Here is a 26,664-nt window from a genome sequence, read left to right as displayed (position 1 = left end):
CAGTAAACCAAATGAACGGGAAAAGAAAAGTCTGAACTCTTTGAACTTCAGAAAAAAATTTGGTAAAATTTGGTTTTGATGCTGAAAAGCTGGTGGTGAGGAATTTGCTCATCAGTGTCTCTTCCCACATTTGTCCTTAGATATTTCTAATTCTGTTTAGATAATACTTCTTGCCTAACTTTTGTTTGTTAAAAAAAGTGTAAGTGGAAGGCATTAAACAGCCCCAACACTGTATATACAGGAAATACCCTAACATTTGACTTTTACCTCCAACTTTGCATGAACCAGAAAAACATCTAGTCACTTGTCTTGACTATTAGAAGCACAGGTCTGGTTCTCCTTAGTTGGTCTTATGCTTTTTTATCTTAAGTTGATGTCCATGGTGTATTAATCCTCTTCACCACTGAGAGACTCCTTTCACCCTCAGAAACCTTGCAAGTGAAGTCCAAATGCCTAAAGAAGACTACAAGTTGTGCCTGTGCTTTCATTCTGAATGCTTCCATACAAAATAAGAGCTACACGGAACAAAAATTGTTTGGCATCAGGATAGACCAGCTATCAGGTTGGTCAGACTACACAAAGTTTGAAAAAACCAGGGTTTTCCTGAGCCACTCTTCAGGCCATATTTGCCAAAATGTTCACCAGATTTTTGACCTCTTCACTGAACCTGGGTGGTTTCTTACAACTCTGAAATGACTGATGTGGAATTTGGTGGGTTCTTTTACGGCTTAACCCAAACACAGACGAAACTTGGCAGTTGCAGCTGAGTTCTGCTTTGACATTTGTTGGGTGTGAAACCACACAAACTGTAACGGATGGAGGAGGTTTACGTGACCCCTGCCAGCTGAGCCAGATGAGTTCCATGCAGGTCTATAAAGGATCCCATAATCCACATGTCTTTATTTGTTTTATTAGTGGAGTAGCACCCAGAGACGATGTGGTCAGTATCTAGGAAAAGGACAGGGTTTAGGAAGTGGTGTTATTACACTAGTGAGGGGAAAAAAGTAAAAAAAAGGACAAACCTAAAAAAAAAAACCCCAGACTTCAAAAGTGCAAAATACTTGTAAGCATAAATATTCCCGTGTAACAAAACACATCCGTGTCTGACACATACAGAAACAACTAACCCAGACATTTGATCCTGCCTGAACAGACTGAAGAAAAGATTAAGACTAAAAAAGTCTGAAATAAGTAAGAGAAGTACTTCACCCCAAAGGAAAACTCATCTAGCTTTTTCCCAGAATCACTTAGGTAGATGAACAATCAAGGCAAATTATTCAGGTCATAGGGAGGAGAGGTCAAGTAAGCTATAATAGCATGATATTAATTGCCCTCTATTTGTTTGGGAAAGAGAGGACCTACTTTTTAGCCACTGGGCCAGATCTGCCACAAACACTGACAAATGCAAATTTAGGGTTATTCTAATTCATATCCTGATGCAACACTCCTCCCCTGCAAATTCAAAGCAAACCCCTAGACTCACCCAACAGTGCAGCCTCTGATGTATGGAGTCAGAATCAATAATGGAAATGAAACCTACTGTTGTTCTTTGACAGTGGATTATTCTGGCTAATTATTTGTGCACTGACCACTTCCACTTGATTTCTCCAAATTAAAGTGCTTATAAACAGACTGCTCTTACTAGTGCTAGGCCCAAGGCAAGAATGATGTGTTTTGAAAAATATAGCTGTCAAGATATCAAAAGTAATCTGTAGATGTCTCCTTTGTCAGACTTAGGATGTGGAAAATGATAATGATTTCGTAGTATTCATTTTACTGTGTCAATGATACGATGATTTGGCAAATCATTGAACTCGCCACCTGAAAGGGAAGAATCAACAAATACGTAAAAAAAAAAGGGGAGTTCTGAAGTTTTTTTAAAAAAATCTCTGTCCTTTTGTATTGATCTGTAGTTTTCTGGCATGTTGAAAGGATGCATCTGAAATGAGGTTACAGCCCTGCTTGGCATGGCAGGTTTAGGAGAACAATATCATAAGAAGCTGCCTGTTGCCACCCATTTACTCAACTTTTGATCTAGGCAGAAAAAGGAAGGGATGGAAGAGAAAGCCACAGTTTTAAAGGCCAACAAAATCTGTGCGTGGATTTTATTAACTCACAGGTGAAAAGGATTTTACAAGTTATTTTGAGAAACACAATCAGAAAATAAAGTTGAATATCATGGTTATATAGAAGCGTGAACTCATACACATGTACACATAAACCACTAAGAAGACAGTATAATTTCAAACAAAAGACTAAGAAAGGGAGGGGAACATCTTCTGAAGGAAAGATACTCAGAAAAAAATGTGATTCATTCTTTATTTGTACTGGAAACAGGTAACTAAGTCCCCATTGAATGCCAGTGTTTTAGCTGCAGGCCAGAAAGAACATGGGAATTGGGCATGAAAGATATGTAAGTGATGGTGTCATGGAGAAATGGTTGGCATCTTATCATACACGCTGAGCGTGTCAGTCAGTAAATTATTCTTGGTTCAGGCCATATATAGGCTTAATTAAATTTGGACTCAGGATCACATATGAATCCAGTCATTTTTATTCTGGGCTATGATGGTGGTTTAACCGAGATGCCAAATGTTCAGAAAAACTTCCTACCAAAAATGGGAGGAGTAGAGAGGCTCATTATTCTCCAAAAATGGAAATTCACGTCCAAGCAGATACATTAATCTAGCACAGTAGTGTCTAGTATGGTATGAGTTGGCCAAGTTGTAAAGCTTGACTTGCAGTATGAGCAGAAAACTTACAATACATGAAGACAGGCGGCATTCTTAGGAATGCTTTACAACCATACTTGTGCTTTAATGCTATCAGCAAATCAATAAAGGGAACCATAAACGAATCCAGATAGTTTGCCTAAAGTAAGTACATTTCTTTCTCACTTTTTGCCTTTCTTTCCTGCCGTCATTTCTTTCTCTGTTACTTTATGTTCTCATTTTCCAATTTTTAATTGATTTATGTAGTTAGTTATATATTTATTAATGCTTAGTAATATTCATATATCAGGTTGACTGTATGTTTATTATTCTAACATCTGTGTATTTATTATGGGAAAATCTATCTTTACGGACTTGCGTTATATCCAATAAAAACAATATGAGGGAAAGAAAGGAATCGTACAGCTGGAAACAATTTGGAGGAGGAAAATGAGTTGGAATTAGATTATTTTAAATATGATACAGAGTAGGGTACACACTTCACTGATAGAAAGGCAGTAATTATCTTTGTCATAGCAGTAGGTGCTATGATTGGTTTAGGCATTTGTCAGTTATTGTGAACCTCAATTGCACAGTGGCTTTTGGATGTAGTGTGGAGAAATTTCTGGTTTTCTTTTTGTTGTTGTCATATAGCATAGCCCCAGACAACAATGTCCTCTGAGTGTGCAAGCAACTGATCAGGAAGAAACTTGTTTTCAGTAATTTGAACTGGATGTCTGTGTAGGTGCTAGGATATAGTAGAAAACATTCCAGTGCGAGAGGTGGCTTCTCGGGGGATGGCATTAACTTTCAACTCCTATTGCAGCAGGTTGCCAGGGTTGCCAGGAGAGAGGTACACAGGATGCATTCAATCAGCTGTACTAGGACTGTATGCGACTTCAGAAGAACTTGTAGGACCAATACTAACTGGGCCTTTATTACTCACGTGGCTACCTTGGAGCGACTGCTGGTGTCTGTTTTACAAAATGTCATGTGGAGCCACTGCATTTGCAAGTGTGATTTAATAAAACTAGTAGATTCTATAAATACCATGGTAGATTTAATGAGCTGTGGCTTATGCAAGGATAGTTTTTAATAGAAGCACAGTGGTGTATAACGAGATGTATAGTCCTAGGTTATTTAGAGAAAGAATTTTCTTAAAATTAGTCTGAATTAAAAAAAAGCACAAGAATGCACGCATAGTGAAACATCATTCATACCAGCTGGGTAACTGACTGACAGGCAGGCAGGCAGAGGCATCTAGTAAAGAGAAAAAAAACCCCAGATCTGGGGGACGTCTCAGTGTGCTCCTTTTGCAGGAAAGATTTATCAAACTGCAAGCACTCATTGCAAAGCCTCCTCTTAAAACTTCTCAAACAGCACATTTCTTTTCACAACTGACATGTTGTTGCTGGAAGGAGAAACAAAAATATCCTTAACCTTAAGGATATCCAGTATATTTGTTCTAGCTTATTAGATATATATTCTTTTAGAAAGAGTTCAGTTATGCCAGTGACTATCCCACAAGCTGCCTTACAAAGGCAGAAGGGCCACGCTTGGAACAAAGCTGGGCTATTCCACTTAAAGAACCATGCACTTCTATTAGTTACCCTACCGGCAGCACAGTGAGTACTCTAAGGTATGTGAGCTGCCTTACAAAGCCAGTCTTTGCAGTGAAATTCATTTTGATGGAAAGCTAAATGGTGGAAAAAAAGCTGTGATAATCTAGTTGTTACAAGGTAAAGTGAGAGGACTATTTTAGTTTGCATTATCACCTTTGGAGGAAATTAAAGAATTGATTCAGACAGTTCATACTTTCTGGCTGTAGAAGGGTGGATAAGATTTTTACTATCACAAGTAGCAAAGCAAGACAGTAATCCAAACCAGAATAAGAAAATAAACCTCCCAGCTGGTAGCAGCTGAGGTTGGGAAGGATTGGTAAAAAAGTTATGAAACAACTACTGTGCTAAGAATTTCTATTATTTCAACTGAGTAGACAGCCTATTGTGAGAATGGTAGGTTCAGACTCTTCTTCGTTTTAGCAGGTTTCTGTCCCTTGGAGGTTTTTAGAAAAACAAAAATATATCTCTATTCTAAGGAATTACTGTCATATTAAAGAAGCATCCTGTTTTGAGAGGATGAAGGATTCCCAGCTTAGTGAATCAATTTGAAAAATTTGTGTGTGATAATTTCTCTGTGCTTTAAAAACGTCTTTAGATGCCAGAGCCTCATAATGATCTGGTAAGGCTTAATTAATGTTTTCAAACACACTGCAAATCATAGATGAAAAGATAAATGTGAACGGACAGTACAGTTTGTAAATTATAAGTTGGCAGTAATAAATTTTGTTTGACTTCAATAGAAAGAAATGTTGCTTTGCGACATCAATTTTATCATGTCTATCTCTTTTTCTTTGTCTCCCTATAAAAGAAATATCTAGCATATATATTCTGTAGCATATAATAATTTCCAACCATGAATAGACAAATTTTTGTATTTCCCGATTTATATTCTCTACTGCCTATTTTTTTGTAAGGTACTACTGTTTAGTTCAATTGTAGCTCAGTTGTGTTTTCTTTTCCCTCAAGGGTCATGAGTTTGAAGAAAAGTATAAGTTATCTTAAATTAAAATGTTATTGTTGCCATTTAAATATTTACCTCTTTGGCAGCAGGCTTGCTTTAAAAGGCAGACATCCTTATTCTAAACATAGCACTAATACGTTAATACAATTACTTCATGAACTCTGCGTGGCTTGCAGCTGGATGAGAAATGGTGGGTGTTGACCTGAATGAAATCTGGAATTTCCATCCTGAGGGAAGTGCTAACTTTTTAAGCTTCTGTTTCATTCCATTTTACATATAAAAATGAAGATTTTCTTGGAACAGATGTTCTTCTGCTAAATGTAGATTTAACAAGCTACAATTAAACAATTCTAATGTTTATATATTTTCAAATTAAAATAGATGGGTATACCCGACTCTGAACAACTCCATTTTGGTTTGCTAGTGCACTTGTTTTTAAATTAGTTAAGTGCATTAATGTAAATTGATGCAGGGAACTGTAACTGGGGAGACTCAAGCCTCTGAATCTCATGAGCTCTGGCCTCACATGCTTCGTATGTATTCTAAACTACATGGTTCCGTAAGACGCTCACAGCTTGATAAAAGACATCATGAAGACACACTGGCTTCCTGTGACCTTAAAACTCAGGTTAAAAAAAGGCCATTTTGCTCTCAAAAAAACAAGGGACTGATGGGGGGGACACAGTTTAATAGATTGTTTCAATGGTTCAAAATTGAATGGACCTGCTTTTTATGAAATGGAGTAGCTGCATTTAAGTATCATGTGGAAAAGAAACATTTTTTTGGAGAGGGGTGGGTACTTATGGTTTCTGTCATTCTGTGATCATCCTAATAAATATGTAATTAGCTGTAGTGGAAAAGGGTACTGTTATGTATAATGTAGCCTTACAGGCAGAGCGTGTAATGACCTGTAACTCTGATCATCTCCCACTCAGCACTGGCCAGCACAAAAATCCTCATTTTCTGTTTCTTTTAACTTTGCCTTTAGCTACTCAGGATAAAATTTTCCATGTTACTTTACTGGTCTGCCTTGGGATGAGTGAGTCAGAAGTCCTGTGGAAAAGATATTATGCAAATTCTAGGCTATTATTTAATTGAATACTGTACCAAAATTTGGATGCAACAGGGCTAACTTTGCGCAGCAACATTAACATCAGCATTTCCTTACTTCCAAGAGCCTCACTTAGGACATTAATGTTCCTTTAATGCCATTTTTTTAATGTCACTTTGAAAAAAAATTGCTGGCTACAAATGATCCATTGCATGCTAACTCAATTAGTTACTTTCAGTGTCCCAGTCCTATTGGTCAATGACTTACAACGTAATGCTCACTTAAGACAGGAAGGCAAATAACATTTAAAGTTAAATAAAGTGGTGCTGGGCTTAATCCAAAATGACAGGGGCCAAATTCTGGGCCTACTGCAGTTAGTAGAAATTTTGCCACTGTTTTCACTAGAGCCAGGATGTTACAACCACTAAAATGACTCTTGGCTTTTGGGTATGAGCAGAAGTTCAAAGTGGAGCTGAAATTCATAGCAAGGAATCCGCTAAAACCTAATTATTTAAATGGAAATCAACTATACAACATTTGATTTTTTACGTGCAGAGCAACTTCGCAAACAGGTAGGTGATGCCAAATTTTGCCACTGCAAGGTAAGGTCTTTACGTAAGATGACAGGTATCATGGGTCGGCAGCTAACCTGCTGGTATGCACTCCTGTAATAACTTGGGGTTCTAATGACTTTGGAGATTCCTTGAGCTTTACTGCTGTGGTTAACTATGTTGTCAAAATCTCTTCCCTAGAATTACAGATGATAGGTTTGGTCATCTAGTTCAACCTCTACATCAAGCAGGACAGGCTAAACATAACATTAGACTCCAGAGTTACATGTGTAGCAGCATCCCTCCCTTTCCTCCTCTGTTCTTTGGGATACTTTCTGTTTGGTAAACCATCTGTTTCTAAATTGAAAAGCTTGAAATGCACAGAGAGGCATTTACAAACTTTACAAAAAACACAGTACTTGTTGATCTGTACATTTTGGTTTGCAAACAAAGGTTTTAGCGTTTGGGCTTAGATCACCAGTCCATGCAGTTTGTTGACTTGCATCTAGTCACGAGCAATTTCTTTTTCCAATGAAGTGGCTGGCATATTCCAAAATATTACATTTGACAAATATCTTATTTTCTAATTGACAAAATTTCCTGCCTGAGTATCATGCATGACTTTTTAGCTTTGGATTAAATTATCCGTGACTGTAGTTTATTTCTTACTGACATATTGTATGTCCATAACTGTGAAGTATAATATTATTGTTACTGATACAAGAGTCAAATTAAAATGAAAGCAAGCAAGCAAGAGGAACTATATCATCTATTATTTGGAGGCTTTTAAAAATGAATCTAGCATGGTAGTGCTAAGGTAGCTGTTCTCTCAGGATTAAAACTGGCCAACAACTTTAGAAGTGCTCTGTTTACCCAATATGTGCTTAACTTTAAAGCCTCCATTTTAAGTCCTATTAAAGTAAAAGAGGGTTTGAAAATGTTTCACTTTAAATGCATGCCCAAGCAGTTTGAAGAATACAGAAGTCACAGTGAAAGCCAGGATGCAAGATCAAGCTGACAATGGGTCTTTCAGCTGGTAAAAAGTGTCACACCTATCTAGTTTTGATCAAATTTGGCCTTAAGAATGAAGTGGATCTAGGAGATGACTTTTAGCCATGAGTATGATCCATTGCAGTCTATGATGCTCTCCCCACCACAGAGGTTCAACCTCTGATTTCTGGGTCTGTGAAAGAAAGATGATTCCTAAGATGTAACCAGTCTCAGTTTAAAAAGTGGGCTTGGATGACTGAGGATTCTTTAAGTTGACTGCTGCCCAGAAAACTCACTCATGCACTGGGAGAAGACACTTCTATCTCTAGATAGAAGCTGTACAGACATGGACTGAATTGCTGTAGACTGGAGAGCTCTATTCAAGTTGCTAAAATGAAGAAAGTTTACTCATGGATCATGATTTATTAATACCTGTTCACTCATTTCTCCATGACAACATAGAAAATTGTTTTCTGTCTGATTCAGCCTCCACCCACACTGTTCAGAAGAGATCTCCACACAATGTCCCATTTGACACAGTCAATGTAACCTTGCAATTTTTGAGGGGAATGGCACAAGAGGTAGCAGTAGTTTCTGCCTCTGTTGCTGAACTAAAGGATAACAGAGGCAGAAAAATGGGGAGCCCCTTCCTCACTTCTTTCCTTTGGCCCAGTTTCATACCACATAGCTCCAGGCATTTGGATGAGATGTCTAAGATAGCAACCTAGTCAGTCTGTATTCCTTGTATAGTCAAAGAAGAGAGAGAAGCACTTCCAGAGGATGATTTGGCTCTTAATTTAACTGCATGACTGTCTGAAGGTCCTAGTTGACTGTCCTGGGAGCTTAAACTCCCTAATTAGGTATCACGCGAGTTAATATCTAATTTTGGTTTGTTGTGCAATTTTTCATCCTCTCCATGGATGTTTCTCAGGGGAGCATGTGGTCCTCTAACAGACCTACTTGCCCCACATGGCAGACATGAAAACATGACCTTCATTTGAAGTCCTAGCTATTTTTGGGACTCGTTCACCAGTAGTACCTGCAAAAGTTGTCTTAGCTGATGACTTTCAGACAGATACTGGGGGGGAAAAAAAAAGCTGTAACCACAGACATAACTCCACCACTGCTATTTGGAAATTTAAGAACAAGTGGGAGTCCAAAATTACCACCAGATGGTGCACCTATTTAGCAAGTGACAGAGACATGTTCCACAAGAAAGGGTAGCCACAGCCTCCAGCAGCCCATCAAGTTGCTTCCCCTGCTGTTTATTCTCAGCTGTGATATAAATTGAATGTGTTTGAAACATGGACCTGCTGGTCATACTATTCTGTTACATTTAATATGGAGTATGTTTTCAATCTCTCCGATGGAAGCCTTTCAACTGCTTGGCTAGGGACATGAGGAAGTGGGAAAGAGCGTAGCAGATCCATGAATGCATGTAAAGGGAGAAGGAAAGAAAAAGAGATGGGCCGGGAGCAGGAAAAAACAGTAATGGTGAATGGCAAAGAGCAGGTTCCAAAATCAAAATTGGTCAGTGCAGAGCATCTGTGCATTGCTGTTTCATTAAGTTGGGTGAGTTCTGGCTATTAATGGTGAGTAGCTGTAAGAAGGTTGAGGTCAGGGCACTTCTGAAGGATAGTTTTGATGTATAAGTCAGTATTTTGGAAAACTGCCAGTGCCAGTATCCCAGGCAAAAACACATGGGATGTTTTATTAACTGCATAGCAAAGGTGGTGAACTTTCCTAAACTGTGAAGTGGTTTTTATTCTCTAACTGCTTCTCATTCCTAAGCACTTGTGGTACTCCATACTCAGAGAAAGATTAGCACAAGTTGATAAGCATATATTTTCTGCCATACTTCTTAAAATGTCACAAGACCATGAAATTCTTTCAACTAGATTTGCTGTAAATCAACACATTATCATATGTAGGACATGAGTAGGTCTCTTTTTCCATTTTCACAAGTAGGTCTCTTTTCCCATTCTACTATACTTCTTGCTTTAAAGAAAATTCTGAAGTAATACGTACATTCCTGGCAAGCCTCCATGAAAATTACAAAATTGATGCAGAAGAAAATATTGTGAGTCTCTCATTCTTTTGCTTAGATGTGTCTTTAATGCTTTCTATTGTTTTGGTGTGTTTTCAAGATGCCATCTATAGAATTTAATATATCGCTAGGAAATCATTAATTAATTAGGAAGGTTATTCTTTTTAATTAAAACTTGACCAGTAAAGAAATGTCTGAACTGAAAATTTCCTTTGAGCAAAGAGTGAAAACATCTGCATACTCTTTAAGCCGAAAAGTACTAATTCTGAATGGATAAAATAATTTTTCATTCTTTGTCCAAGCTGAGAGGAAGGCGTCACCTCAAGAAGCTCAATACAATTCTCTTCCTATCATTTTTCACATACCCTGTGGCTCCTAGTTCAATGTGAGAACTATCATTTTATGGTTAAAGCATGGACCAGGAGAAAATGGACTTGGATTCTGTTCCCAGCTGTGCCATATACTTTTCTTGTGACCTTGGACAAGTCACTTCATACCTCACTGTCTGGAGACTAAAGATGACTGATTTCAGTGGGGAATTGAAAGGCTTAATTAATGTGGACTAACCTCCACTTAACCATTTGTGAAGCACTCTGGGCTCCTCAAAGAAAAAGGGTTGCTTTTCAAGTCTTCTTATCCAAACAGGACGCAAAGGACAGAAATGTCATGGAGGGATTTGGTCATCTAGAAAGTAAATCCAGGACTGAAAAAAGAAAGACCATACTGAAAAATCTCAATAGAAAAGACTGGGTAAGATTATTAGCTGAGTTTGCATAAGAAGGAAGTTTGGAAACTTTAGGTAGTTGATCAACCATGTTTCATTACTACAGACACTGTAGTATTAACTACAGTATACACAGAAGCTCTAAGCAGGAGAGTTAGCTGGGATTTCCCTGCCCTCTTACACAACCAAAGTTTCTGTAGTGCCACTTTCTTGTTTGTCTTCAGGGATTAGTGGCAGTATTCCACATACTACTGGCATAATGAGGCATAAGCTTCACTCAGAGAAGGCAAGACATAGATTTTTAAAAGACCCTGGACTACTGTGCTACTAGGATGGGCATGGGAAGTTTGAAAGGCAGCAGGCTACCCTCAAATCTGAGTGGCAGTAGGATTACTGATGGGTTTTTGCACAGCATGGAGTATTTCTGCGAATACTGTGTCCTGCTCAAAGTTAAATTCAAAGTGTCTGCATGGAATATCTCATATAGCAGCATGTGCATGCTGTCAGTTTGTGTTAGCCAGAGGAACATGACATCATGTGATAGACAAAACCATTATTTGTTACCATGTAGCCTAATCCAAGACTTTTCACGTGAAACATTTGTTTTGTTTTGGTTTTAAGACATTTGCCTTTCTAACTGGTCTGTTTTAATTAGAGCTCAACCTGAACCACAAACGATAGATTTGAACTTTCCCAGAGTTCAGTGGTGTTCAGATCTGGCTTTTGGTTTGGCCCATCACAAAGACAGGGGTCAGCTTCAAAGTTCAGATCTGGAAATGGGCTGCTACAAAGTGGGAGGCTGAAAAGATTATTTAATGAGACCCATATCTCATTTTAATGGTGGATTTGCAGTAGAGACACTTGCTAGCATTTTTAAAAATAATTCTGTGTAAGCGGCATCTCAAAGACTGGAGTTAATACAAATTTATCTATTTAAATACTCTTGTATTTATACTGCTGAAAGCGACTTGTCCCTCATTTCCTGGTCACAAAGCCTGGATCCTGGTCTGAAGTTGGAGTACCTTATAAACCTACAGATTTTGCTTCTGATCTTTGTTTAAAACTCATCCCTTGGTCCTAGGGTATCACACTTAAAAACAATGGAAGCTCTTTGTGGGGAAGAAATTTGATCTTTTTATCCTCCTAACATTTTTTTTTCAGCTGAAAGGGCAGCTAACTCACAGGGCCAGCATCCGCCCATTTGTCAAACTCTTGAACGTGTGGATCAGCACCTGAGGGTGAGGTTGCTCCATATCTGGCAAAACACAAGCTTAGCACAACACAAATAATAAATAACAACCACTAATCTACTAGATAAGATAACCCGACTGGTGGGGTTAGCTGGACAGGTTCAGATTAAACACCGATTCGGTATCTTTCCTGAGTCCTGAGAAGATTCATATGATTCTCCCTTGTTTATGTGAATCTTGTCACTTGCAACTCCTGTCAGGACCAGAAATTCCAGAGCTGAAAAAAAAAAAAAGACTTTGTTCTTGTGATGCTTCCACACTCATTTTGCAAACCAGAGAGGTTTGGACCAGAATCTAAACTTTGTGTATTTATCCAAAACCCTCTGAGCTCTTTACTCTTTTAAATCTCTTTCATATGTGTGATTTGTGCCATGTCTTGTTCACTGGGGTTACAAACTTGACTACCAGGCAAAGACCCTTTAAACACCAAGAAGCATAGACATCGTTACTTGAACTAGCTCTCCTCCCAGAAAGATTGTGAGGCAAGTCAAACGTATCAGAGGTGTGAATGCAGCCACATAAGCAGTGTAAGAGCATTTGGAAAATATTTAAGCAAATTTGAAAGCAACTTTCAACCCAACCCTTTCACCAGGAGTTTCTCATTTGCTTTCCACAAAATCTGAACTCTGACAGGGGACGCCAGTGACTTATGGGGTTACCGCCCAGCTGTTTGCCCTATGCCTGGAAGATGTGATCTCTGCAGCAGAATTAGCAGAGCATAATGCAGGCTCATACTGACAATCTGCAAACACAGCCTGTCCACTGCAGCCGCCAAGGAAGGGTTGGTTTCGGCTGGACTGTAGGCTAAAGCCTATGAGGCATGGTCCTTCTGCTACCATGGGAGATATCAAGGGAGTGGTAGCACTCTAAACAGCCACACTGAGACTCACCACAGCTCACCTGTACTTTGCCAAGAACGCACCAAGAGAAACACATTAAAGCCCACACACCAGCAATAGTGCTCACGTTGTAGATTTGCTTCCGAAATTTGACATATTGAGCTGGTCGTCTAAGGTGTCCTGCCAGGCATCAGAAACCATGCCAGGAATTTATGTGAGCAACAGATTTGTAGGACAACCTTAATAAACAGTATGCAGAATTATCCTCCAGGAGACAATCCAACAGCAATTCCCAGCAAATTCAACAAGAACCTCTCTGCTATGTCCCTGAGCAGAATTTTACAGAAAAAGGCAACATTCTGGTACACTATTTGATACAAATTATTTTTCCTTTTTTGGCAAGCATAGGAAATAGTCCTTTGTCAATATGTGTACTGTTTTGAAGAATATCTTGAGGCCACCTTGAAAAGCAGAGTTGCTCGACAAGATGCAAGTGTAACAATTTCTGGAAAGTGCTATCACACAGGACACAGGAGCTGTTTCTCCATGACCAGTAGTCTGAAACATTTTTCAGAGTCCCCAGGCTGGCTGTCATTGTTTCTGACGTTGCGTAGTACTTCCTCCATATTCATTGCTATTACCACAAAAGGACACGTATCTACATGTATCTACAGGTATTTCTAGATGTCATTATTTCACAGTTTTTTGACATAATACTCCTCTTGTATTGCTGTTGCAGTGAAAAGTACAGTGTGATGGACAGTTATGCCATTTTATGACATTTCTCTGGATTTAGGTTGGAAATCTGGCAAATACTTTAAATATTTAGTTATTAGATCCTGCATAGACGAAGTAAGATGCCTAATGTATGCGATTCAGTTTAAGAGAAGATACTGCTGCTCTTCATAAACCTTACTTTACAAATGCCATAACTACGTAGAATTAGTACTTTATTTTATATAAAAACATCCTAATTCTGTACTTGATAGAATCAAGTTAAATGATACTCTGAAAAAAACTAGAAAAATACACTAGAAGAAATTATACTGTGTTCAGTAGAATATCCTAATCAGTGAAACCAACAAAATAATCATCTGGCTTTTAATGCAATGACATATTTTTTCCCCATATATTTTTGGAATATATTTTCCCCATATATTTTCGGAATATAAAACACAATAATGGACTGATAGTGGAATATTTTAAGGGTGGGATCTCCTTTTCTAAAACCACCGTATACCCTCAGCAATTACACTTAGATGACTGCTGCCAGCAGAGTTGGAAAGGCTCGCTGTGCAGGGAAATCTGGCTTAACTCCCTGATGGGCTAAGTTTAGACTCTGTCCCTTTCTTTGCACTTTCTACTCCCAGTTTTGGGGCTTCCCCCTGCAGCTTGATAGCTTCTGGAAGTCTTGGTGTCTAACTCAGTGCTAGGTAAGGCTGGATTCCTATCCCGGCCACGTGGAAAATACTAGGTGGCAGAACATCGGAAAGACAGGCTTTAGAGCCAGCAACCCTTTGCAGATTTAGCTCTAGGTGCCTAGCTCTTGCCCTGTAGATGAATTAATTTTGTATACTGTAAACATTGGCATCTCATCTGAAAACAGTACCTCATATCTGCAAAGTCTCTTGGGCTGGGCTTGTTTCCTTCTGCTCTTGCTTTCTGCGTGTTTCCAAAAGGGGTTTCTAGATTAATACCTATATATATCTCTCAAACAATTTTGTTGGTTAACATGGAACTATGAGATGTGAGTACGAGCAAAAAGTCTATGTTGACACATGGGGAAGCCAGATATTAAGATCCTGCTTAAAGTTGCACATGTCTTACCAGTAGTCCAGAATTGTCATCAACTCCAAATGGGGACATGAAAACATTTAGCATCTCTCTGAAACGGAAGAAAATGCAACCTCAGCAAAACCTCTGGCAAGACACTTAAATTAGTTATTTTTTTCAAAGTAAAAGTAAAGAAAGGACGTGGATCTAATGCTATGGAAGTATGGCATGTGAGGAAGTGTGAGTACAGCATGTTAGGAGCGGGCTTTAAGTGCCATGTACTTCTCTTGCATTGCTGGCAGTCATGGCAATGCTGTGTATCACTGTGCCCCTTTACGACTCTGGCAGTAGATGACTAATTCAATGCCGTGCTAGAATGGTATGTGGAAGAGCAGAGCAGAGGAGTCCCAGTTCCAGGAGCTGCTGCTTTTTTCTTGGAGCTCTCCTGTCCCACCATGCAACTGCACGGATATCCTCCCTGAAAATACAGTTGAATTTGTGTTTCAGTTGTCAGCTGAGAAGTCTACAGCTAAATTCCTCTGTGGCCTCCCCACAAAGAGAATCGAACAAGAGGACAGCTTGTTCTGTTCTGGGTCCTCTGCTGTATGGATATATGCCTTAACTTCTTTGTGCCCATGTGACAGAGAGGTAATAGTATCTCCCTTCTGTTGCCCTCTCCAGCTGAAAGACACAGCTTCTTAAGGCAAGGACTACCTCTTGCATAAACAGATTTGTGTCTGACACCAATTTCAGCTGGGTATCACTGAGGGTATCTGTAATTCAATAATCATGGCAAAGTGGTACTGGTCCACCAGTTAGGCTCTGCACAATATATTGAGGTAACATTAATGATTTAACTAAACTGTCTCAAGAAATTCTGAAGCAAGAGCTGAAATTTCATCTGCTATGTACACAGACATTTGCACCCTCAGCCACTCTGGCATGCCCAGGTATAGGAGCTTAGTGCTTAAAACTGCCCATAACTCAGTGAACCCTTTAAAAGGTGTTATTATTTAACATGTTTCTACAGCAAAGCACAGGTATGCATAGTGATTTACAAAAGAAAACAGACATGACCACAGCCCTCAGGGATTTGTTATTAGGTTAGAAGTGACATAAGATAATAGAGGAAAAGATGACTTCATGCAAATGGCAGTGCAGATTTATTTTTAAAGAAATGTTCTTCAACACAGTATATTTATGTCAGGCCACTGAAATGATTGAAACGAGTTAATTAAAATACTGACCCAGCAGAGAGTCCACTGAGAAGGTCTGATTCTGCAAGGCAATGACTTCTTAATTTTCATGGGCATGGCAGTAGGGATGACAGAGTATTTGTGAAATTGAGACCATAGCAACATCAAATGTAATCACAGAATCATAGAATAATCTAGGTTGAAAGGATCTTCTACTGACAGTCAAGGAGAATAACCATTCCAAACTGATTCACTCACTACAGGCTCAAATCTATAAAATTCACATACGCGAAAATCTCAGCGATTTGATTTGGTAGCAACCTAGCCTGTTGTTGCATCCTCCTAAATTGAAGCATGAAGTTGACTTGAAAACAAATTCATTTAAAAAATGTGGTAGTACTGTCCTCCATTTCCCTGACAGGTTCAGAGTGGAGGTTTACTTTTTGTTGGGTTTTTTTGTTTGTTTGGGTTTTAAAATTTGTTTTTTTAAATGATGTGGCAAGCACGTTTTTTATTTCTTAAATCAGAGTGGACAATATTTCCCTTGCTAAGCACCACACAGATCTCTCAGAGACCTTTAACAGGCCATATTGCAGTGCAACAGCACTATCAAGAGCAAACCTTAAAAAGATAAAATATTACGTGCCCACATACTGTAGCTTCCCTTCCCTTCTTCTTAATTATTGTTTTGATTTCTCCCTGTGAAATGCCCTTAAAAAAGGGACCATAATGCATAGGCAAATCCTTCACATAAAGGCTGTTACGATGAATACGTTGAAGTGACTGAATTATTATAACAACACCTGGTTCCTCACAGACCCATTTAGTATTAGGATTTCAGCATACTTTAGGACCCAGTTTCTCTGAGATGCCTTCAGGAGTCCATGCTTTTTGACAAGGGGTGCAAAGAACTTTTAAAACCCAGTACACTGCACGACGTCTCCAGCTGAGCTTTCACATATTACGATGTATCAAACCACTAGTCATCACTGAAAAGAAAAAGCACCAAACATTCAGCAGGGAATCATTAAGTCCCACAATGGGACGTCAGTAGGTCCAGAGGAGAACACAGGCAGGAGACGATCTCTCTGCTCCAGCTATTGCTTCCCACATACTACTGTGACAGTATTAGCAGCAGCATTGTGAAAACACAGCCGGCTGTGACACTGCACAGGCTTTTCTCAATGGTACAGTGTATCTGGGAACTACCCCCCCATGCTTTGTGCACTGTGTATTTCTCAAGCCACGCTCTTGTGCATTCTTTAAATGAGTGCTTAGCACCATGTTCTGATTAAACCTTGACAAAAAAAGCAGTGGTGTTTTTGGATCTAAACTTAACTTCCCCATTTTCTGTAAGAATGAGATACAGGTTGTTTGTTAGGGCCGAGTTAGTAAAAAATATTTGTTACAACAAATATAGTTTTACAGAGGAGAGCCCCAAAACTTCATATTTCTCTGGGCACTTCTAAACATCCTTTCAAAGACAGCTAACTTACTATCCTCACAGGAGCTGTCCCAGAAAACTCCACCAAGGGACATGCTGCCAAAAGACAGTCAAAAACACAACAGGATTATGTTCACTTTGGAACAGAAACGCTGACTATTGTTTACCGTTGCCAGGAGTTAACTGAATATGTTTAGGGGGTAAATTAAGTAAAAAATCCGTGTAAATTGTTGGAAGCTTCATTACAGAAACCACTGTAGAAAGTACCACCAGGTCTTTAGAAAATAACCATGAAATACGAAAAATGCTTGAAAAAAATGTGAAAAGCTGAGGCATAGTAAATAGCTCTTTTTAGTAGACATGCTTCCAAAAGTATATAAATAGTGACAGCAAGGAGCTGCAAAAAGGCAAGTGTGAAATATATCTGGATCACGTACAGCCCATTCTAAAAAGAAAATTTGACAAACCCACATAGGCAACAGAAAACAATCCAGCCGACAGAGTGATTCTAGACTGATGGCCAAAATTCTGGCACCTCCAACCATAAAAAATTAGTGGGAGTCTAGAGACGAGAAATGCTGAATAAGAGAAGAATCTGTAAATAAACCATTATGTCATAGCACTACACATTCTCAGCTTTGAAATCTGCAATGTTCTCTGCCCCAGCCACGTGTAATTGGAAATAGAAATAATGAGCAGTCTAGGAGGAAGCTACTGAAATCAGGTGCAGCTCCTGCTCCAGCTCATTCAGTCAGTACTTTGTCAGTGAGTGAAAGATGAAGAAAAAAAGCTGGTCCACCACTCAGTGGAGTGGACCCCCGAGGAGAGTGTGAACCAAGGATAATGTCAAGAAGGCTAAGCACTTCTTGCATCAGTTTTCATTAAAAAGGTCAATGGTGAGCAGGTGGTTATAGAACTAATATCACTGATGGAGGAATACCATCTTAGCATTAGAGAGAAGGAAGTATTTGTCTAGGTCGAATGCTTTCCAGTTAGCTGTCCCTCATCTCAGAACATTTAATGATGCCATTTTAGAGCCATTAGTCCTGACAGCCATTAGTGCTGAAAAGTTGTGGAGAACTCTAATTAAGAAGAATTGAAAAGACAAATGTATTGCCTTTGTCTAAAAAAAAAAAAAAAAAAAAAGGAGTTATAGGCCCAATCAGCTTAACTCCAGTAAATGAAAAAATATGGGAACAAAACCTCATTTGTAAGCTCATAACTGAGAACAAGGAGATGAGTAACAGTCAACAAGGATCTGTCAAGAACAAATCATGTTAAACCAACCTAATTTCCTTCTTTTACCACCCAGGGCCTCAGAGGCTGAGAAGAAGCAGTTTATACCATATATCTCAGACTTAAATGAAGCTTTTGACACTGCCTTATATGGCATTCTCATAAGAAAACTAAAGAAAGGCTAACCAAATGGGTACTACTATCTGGAAATTGTACTTGCAGGGTAGTTATCAAAATGGAAGGATGTACTAACTGGGTTTCCTTTGTGATCTGTGCTGGATCTGGTACCAGTCAGTACCGTACTCTTGACTTGACCAAGGGAATAAGCTGTGCACATTGAATTTATAAGTGATATCAGGCCGGGAGGGGCTGCAAGGAAGCTGGAGGACGTTTGGGTCAAAATTGAAAATGATGATGGAGTGGTGGTCTGGAAAAGAAGGAAAAAAGTAAAAAGGAAAAAAAAGAAAAAGAAAAAAAAGAAAAAAAGAAAAAGAAAGAGGAGGCAAATTAGAAAGACAAATACAGGGGGATCTATACGTGGGAATAATTAGCTGCACAAATGCAAGATGGGAAACATCTGGTGTGATAGCAGCTGCACAGAAGACGACTGCAAACTGAGTAAGAGTCAAAAATGTCCTGCTGCTGTGAAAACACTATGCTGGCATGAATAAACAGGAGTGTAGCATGTGAGACATATGAAGTGCTCCTTCTGCTCTAGCCCCAAGCAGACAAGGCCTCAGCTGGAGCTCCCTGTCGCATCTCCAGCACCGCACCACAACGCACAGGCCAGCCTACTGGGAGAGCCTGGGGAGAGCAGGGGGAATGATCAGAGCTCCTGAAACTGCTCTGCAAGGACTGACGATAGAACACATGTAGAAAGGGGTAGCATTCTTTAAATATTTAAAGGCTGCTGCTAGAAGAAGGGAGCAATTGGTTCTTAGCTTCTGTAGAGAAAGAAGCAGTGGGTTTGCATGCAGTAAGACAGTTTCAGGTTAATATTAGTAAACTATGTACAAGTAGGGGTCCCGAGTCACTGGAATAGACTGTGGAATCCCCAACACTGAAGATCTTTAGAAACAGGATAAATAAAAAGCTGTCATGAAGGATACCTGTGTTATTTGCCTACATTAGGGTTGAGGGATGGTCTAGAGACTCTCCCGCAGTTTCTGCCAGCCTTGCTTTTCTATGGTGCTTTTTCTGCTTGTACAAAGTGATTTCGGTAGTCTGTAGTTCTGACATGCAGCATCAGGTATAGTAAATTAGAGGGACAGAGAAATTAAACCAATCCCTGCTTTTAGACTACAAATGAAGAAGACCAAAATTAATTACACTGAAAATGCAAACAGAGAAAGGATCTGCTCCAGACAGTGAGAAAAACTCACTGACTTGTACTGACCTTGGATCGAACCCAAAGAGAAGAGCCTGTACTATTTGCCTTCAGAACTCCTAATAAGTGCATTGAGTAAAATACACCATTACAAAGGAACTAAACTTGTCTGTAAAAGTCTTCATCCAACCCTATTTAGGGTGCTGTTGTCTGAATTTTAGTTTACTCATAGAGATGTATCTATTTTCTTTTGCCCATAAAAAATACTTCACTGTGTCCTCCGCTTTCACTAACAAAAGAAGGCTTGTTGAAAAGGATAGGTTTGGCAAAAAAAAAATAAAATCAAACTTCTGCTGTGGTTCATTTCTTCTCCCCACTGACCTATACTGCATTGTGTCATATAATCAGTCTGGTGTCTTGTGTAAGTACATGAGGAATTTGTTTTGTTTAACAGCAGCATGTAGTATTTTTTTTAATCATTGTTGATCCAAGATTTAGCAAATTACTGGCTAAACAGTGTATATTCTACAGTTTGGTATTTCAAGTTAAATTACAGTTGTAACAGCTGACATTCAGTGGCAGTCTTATTCATCTAGCTGCTGACATAAGACATTTCAGAATTATGTGTGGAATAACAATATTCTCATATAGTTACTCGGAAAAATAGATGCCTTGCTTATAACTATGAAACAGTTAAATCTTTAACCCTGTACTCACAGCTGCATGATCAAAATATGTATTTAGCATATTGTGGTTACATGTTGACAACACGCTGCTGAATATATGCATGTTAGCATGTAATAAACTATAGCAATTATGGAACTTGTAATAATTTCTACATCAGACCATACTAAGTTTAGTGCTCAGTTAGCAGTCTAAAACTTACTCAGAGATGACATCTAAATTATGGTAAAGTATAGGCTGCTCCACGACGCCAACAACAGGCTCCTCTCACCCTACCTGCCAGAAATCACTCATTTTAGGAAGCAGTGATCCAATATCTGTCTGCCTGAGCAGCAACTGCCTGCATTACTGGGTATTAGAGCAGTTTTAAAATACAGCCCTCAGTCAGAATGCAAATGAATTCAGGCAAATGGCAGCAACTCAGGCCAGCAGACCACAGGCAAGACTTATTTCATGGCCGGGCACGTTGCAAGAAGTGACCTTCAGCACCTTCACCAAAGACAAAAGGCTTCATTTCAATTAGTACTGGCAGTGGTCTCCTATCGGAGTTATGAGATCAGACAGTTATCAGATCAGATGGTTATGAGATCAGACAGAGTAACATTCATGTTACACATGAAAACATTCATTCTACTTTTTGGGAATTAAATCAGAACGGTCGTCTTTGACACCAAAGCAGGCATTTCTAAAAGGGACGTGGATGAATCCAGGGGTGGCACAAAAAAGTGTCTTTTCCACCAAAATAAAATCTCAACAAAATTATTCTGATGTACATGACAGAAAACATTAAAAAGTCAAACAAGATTTTTTCTTCTGAGACATAGATAGTGAGCATATATAGGGCCAAATAACTAGGTGACAAGGATAGTCACTGGAAAACAAAAATCAAGCTTCAAAGTTGGGTCAAATCCCAAATCTGCTGTTTATAATCTTTCTCCATTTATGAACATTTCTGGAAAGACTTGCCTCTGTTTCGCTGCAGAACAGGAATATTTTTGAAATCTCAGAAAATTCTGTAAAATGAGATGATTGTTCTCCCTTCAGGTATCACAGCAATCATTACTTAAAAATTTCTAGCTGCCTAACAAAGACTTGCTTAGAACTGATTCCAAGTGATGACATGCTAATGGAAAGCTTTGTGTACAGCAGACACATTATTTGAGCATAGAGGTTCCCCTCCCTCCTCCATCAGCATTTTCTGATAGACTGTACTGATCCTAGGACTTTAGAGAACTGCTGAGGTAATGCTTACACTGAAGTTCAAGACAAGTTTTGGAACATCCTCTAGTTAAAAAAAACTAAAACCAAAAAACCTTAATTCTTAGCAGGGCAAACTAACTTGCAAAAGGAACCTGATTTTTCAAGCCAGATCTTATTTATGAGCCCTTTGTATATTAGAGGTGCATTGAAACAGAAGAGCAATCTCTTCAGAGAGTTAATATAGTTTCCATTTAGCATTACCCCATGACTTGAGATGATTCTATCACTGCTATAGCTCTTGAATGGGTAAAGGAAAGATATTTTCCTCTGTTCCTGAAGGTAATCAGGGCTATAATGGGAATGAGGGGGAGCGAAAGGCAGATAAAGACAGGATTTTCTTTAGTTTTACAAAACTGACCAAAGGAAGCACTGTGCGAAAACTCACGGACAGGTACCAGACCCAGTGGCCATGATAAAATGGCTTATCTTATTCCCTGGATACATGTGGAATACATTGAGCTTAAGCATAAAATGTAAGCAACCCCTCTCTGGTTAATCTCTGAGTAAATCTACTGAACTGTAGCTCACAGCTGCTATGTTCCCTGTTAGGAATATGTTTCTGCTTGTTTATAAGCATTTCTACATGTGTTTCAAAGGTGTTTGAACTGAAAAAGTTTCCTGGGTCTGATTTTGTACTCTCATTTACTCTCATCCTGAAGAGGAAGGAAAACGTATCTATAAATGTAGTTTCTATTATATCTCATATTCCAATCTTTCAATTTATAGATTAAGAAGGGATTGTTTTGAAAGATGAAGAAAGAAATTGTGTAAGTCAACAGGATATCTTTTAAAACATGGGTCTCAACTTTGACTTCAGCTGGGGGGTGAAGAAGAGAGGAATGAATATCAATATGTGTTTTTAGAGAACACACTGAAAACTAGAACAGAGGTTCCCAAACTTTTTTGGATTTCTATCAACCCTCAGAATTTCTTGCAGACCACCAGGCATCATTATCATCAAACTTTTAATTGAAAACACTATTAAAAACAGTGTTTAATATGGCTCTGTGGATTAGCTGCAAACCCTTTACCATGGCCTCCTGGACCACCAGTGTTCTGCAGACCACGGTTTGGGAACCACTGAACCAGACTACACACATCGTACACCCCAAAAAAACACTTCTGTGTCTGAAAGCAAAGTCAGTCCTTCTATTGCATGATGTGCTCAATACACAAGTCAGGTTAACCTTCTTGGTACTTGAAGAACACAGCACGCTTTTATTTTCCTCTTACCTTAAGCTTCTCTTTTATTGCTTCGGAGAAACAAGTAAATGGTGCCAAAAGCCAGTTTATGATTGTTTCCTGTAGGATCTTTCTTATATCTGGCAGCAGTGTAACCTTTCAGGAAACTGTCTATGAAAATAAGAAATATAAAACATAAAAGCCCCCACACCATGCACTGGTCATTCTGGAACAGTTATGATATCTGTGAATCCTAAAATAAAAAATTAAAAATAGCTTCTAAGCTTTTTGGGCTTTTTTTCTCCTCTGGAAAATGTGTTCTTTTTTCTCCTTCCCAAACCCATTAATGATGTTAAAGCTCTGTGTGCGGTCATTAAAGCATTTCAGCAAATTTCTGCAAATTCTTTACAGTTATTCCTTGGCTGTAGTATTACAAGATCGTCTGTTTATCACCAGATAAACACATAGAGGGAAATGGTGATATCACTGAGAAGGGAACTTGTCAGGAAACCTTATAATATGAAGAGCAAACCACCAAGGGCCGTGATCCAGCCCTTACATTAAGTCAGTGACAGAGTGCAGTCTCATGTGAGAGCAGGAATGGGCTGTAGCATCCCTTTCAGTCATTCTGCCTCTGCATCCCCTTGCTTGTGTGCATCCCACAGGCAACGCGGCCAACCAGTGTCTAGTAAAGAAAGGGGGTTTATTTGCCACTCTTCATATACTCCATATCAACAGCTCTAACATGGGACTGGGAAAGAGGAACCTTGGCAACTACTGGCATCATAGGAAAAAAAAAGAACTTTTTTTCTAAAAAGACTTTTTTTCTAAACAACACTGTGCTTCTATGATAGTATCTCACTTGTTTTGGAGAGGCGATAATGCTGCCACAGCTCTTCCATACCCGCTGTATGCTCAGTAGCCAAGGTAAAGCAGAGGTTTGAGTCCAGGTGGGAGTGGAAAAGGGTCATTACAGCAAAACTAATACACAAGGGAAGTCAGGAAGGGAAAGGGGTAGCCTCTACTTCACCTTGAAAGAAAACAAAACCTACCCAGCTCTTGTCTCTATAGGCCATTTTGCAACACTTTATACTCAGAAACACTGCTGGTCACTACTGGAGCATTTATAAATTAACAAGATTGATAATTAACAATTTCTAAATTAACAAGATTAAGAATCTTTCCCATTTGTTTCCTTCTGCACATCTGAAAGGGTCTGGTGCTTCTCACGTTGTGTGAACACTTTTCTTTTCCCATGCAGTGCCAACGTTCAGAGGTAACCATTGTTTTCCAGGGAGCACTGCTGCCAGGGACTTGCTTATTACTCATCTGCTAGAGATAAATTTCAGATTGCAGACCTGACTAGACAGTGTAAAAACGAATTGTGTTGCCTCTTCTCACCATTGTCCAGACTCATTGCCAAATTCCCCTCTGGTGAAGGGGGTTAGGTGGGACTGTCTTATGGCTGGTCTTACCTGGAGTAATATGCTCCAGTTGAGCCAAGCATTTTAAATATGTAAGTAATCCTGTAAGAACGAGAATTATCCACCAGAAGTAATGCCCTCCTTGCATTCCTGCCTGATACCCTTGCTGTAGATAATATGTGTACTTTCTTTAGTAAGTGCTGCCTTTCTGCCAACACATCAGCTTTTGGCTTGTCTCCACAGGAAGCAGGGAAGCTGCGTTCACCTATGCCATTACTGCTGCCGGGGTTGCGCACGCTGTCACGGCCGCCTGCAGCCAGGGCAACCTCAGCAATTGTGGCTGTGACCGAGAGAAACAGGGCTACTACAACCAGGAGGAGGGATGGAAGTGGGGAGGCTGCTCTGCGGATATCAGATACGGCATTGAGTTCTCCCGGAGGTTTGTTGATGCCCGAGAAATCAAAAAGAATGCACGGAGGCTGATGAACTTGCACAACAATGAGGCTGGAAGAAAGGTATTCCAGAAAGGACGAGGGATGGGGAAACGTGTGTGCTGGAGGACGGGGGGAGGCTGGCTTGGTGGCAAGAGGCACTCCCTGAGAACTTACCCCTCTCTCTCTGCTGTTATCCCACACCCACATCAAGCTACCTGATGGCATCTAATGTTTACATTTTGTTGCTGTTTCTTTTTATTCAGAGCGGGCCATGTATTATAGATGCTGCTCTAAATATTTCTGCTTCCTAAGCCTTCTTTCCAGTCCCACTGATAACAGAGATGACTTTGTTGGAGCTGTTTGGCATAATGATAAACCTTTGCTTTTCATCTCCTTTGCAAATATCTAGCAAGAGATGTCGGGGCTTGTGATAAGACTGGACTGAATTTCTGCACTGCTGAACTCCCACAGACTTGCAGATATTTAGTCCATCCAAAACCAAAACACTTTGACCACAGCTCTAATGAAATACACACTTCATAGCAAATGCATAACCGTCTGTTTCTCACTGGCGGGCTACAAACGGCTGCATAAGTGTCACTTTGGAAGAAGAAAAAGTTTCATGTCTACAACCATGACTGCATTGCTTGCAATGGAAACAATAAACATCATGGAGCTACGCTGATTTATGTCCATTGAATAACAATCCTCATAGTGCTCAGATCTTGCCCTTTAAGAAATTTAACAAATCTTTCTGCATTGTACATACCTACCTCAGGAGAGATTTTACTATACCCTTCAAAGTGTTTACCCCCCAGTAAAAAAATGCTGCTTCTACCCTCCAGTGTTGTAGGAGACTCCAATATACGACTCCTCCGCACCTAGCCCCCAAAGTTAGACTGAAATTTCCTCCTCTAAACCAGTGTGTGCTTTCAGTCCTACACCGAGCACTAGATGCTGAGGTGGGCAGAGATGGTTGAATGGGCAGTGACAGAAGCAGTACAATTACGTCACTGCCTGCATTTTGGAGAACGCTTCTTAACACCCAGTCCATGCAACAAAACCTCCTGGGGATTGCAGTTGGTTGTGCGCTGAAACTGAAGGTGGTGTATGGGCAGTTATCCATTGGGATGGAAGTTTTATATAAAATCAGCATGGTGAAAGAGACCAGTTAGGGGGCACGCTCTCAAGTGTAGAGACAGGACCAATACTGGATTGATGCTTGATACTGAGGTCTCCAGATGTGGAGGAGACAGCTGACTGAAGAGCCAGACCGAAAAACGTCCTTAAGATGGGCACAGTCTTTTTTTTTCCCCAAACTTGCTCTGTTTAGAGGGTAAGAACACCTCATACTGCTGTACTGCAGCTTGGAAGACTGGCTCCAGGTCTGATCACTTCTCTTAGCCTGGACATTTCACCTTGGCATCATGCATTGCATGTGGATGCAAAATAAGATGGAAGTCACATGCTAAACTTGCAATGGAGCATTTATTGCTGCTAGATGCATTATGATCCCTGCTTAAACAGCCAACCCACTGTGGTGGGCACTGTGCCACTCCCACAGAGATGCTGATGCATGTCCTGTTTTGAACATGTCACAGTCTAGATGTGAAAAAAGGACAAAAGAGCAAAAGCGTATGCATAGATGGAGAATAGTGAAGCCCCTTGCCCAAAGACAGAAGGCGACTCAGTATCTGAGCCAGGCACGGATCCCAGGTCCCCCGGTGGTAAATATAGTCCAGTAACCACTAGACCACATTGCTGATTCTTGTTACGCTAATTATATTTATACTCTTCATCAGAATTTCATAAGCAGGGGGACATAAACCAAAAAAGTGTGTGTTTTTACAGATACTTCTGGTAGTAGCATTCATGCAAATATATTTCTTTTAACACTTCTAAAAACTTAACTTTCTGCAAATGTTCTTGCAAAAACAAATTATAACGCTTACTTTCAC

At 39.6% G+C, this 26,664-nt stretch overlaps 1 protein-coding gene across 1 annotated transcript in view; it reads left to right on the top strand.

Moving 5' to 3' along the window:
• WNT7B (Wnt family member 7B) overlaps positions 1–26,664 on the top strand; it is a 90,996-nt gene that overhangs the window by 51,261 nt on the left and 13,071 nt on the right. Inside the window, exon 3 of the mRNA XM_064461397.1 lies at positions 24,516–24,787. Coding sequence (XP_064317467.1) covers positions 24,516–24,787 — 272 coding nt within the window. The remainder of the gene's footprint in view (positions 1–24,515; positions 24,788–26,664) is intronic.

This window comes from Phalacrocorax carbo, chromosome 1, assembly GCF_963921805.1.
Source record: "Phalacrocorax carbo chromosome 1, bPhaCar2.1, whole genome shotgun sequence".
NCBI lineage: Eukaryota > Metazoa > Chordata > Aves > Suliformes > Phalacrocoracidae > Phalacrocorax > Phalacrocorax carbo.
Note: the sequence above shows the minus strand (reverse complement) of the source record. Positions and strands in the feature narration are given on the sequence as shown.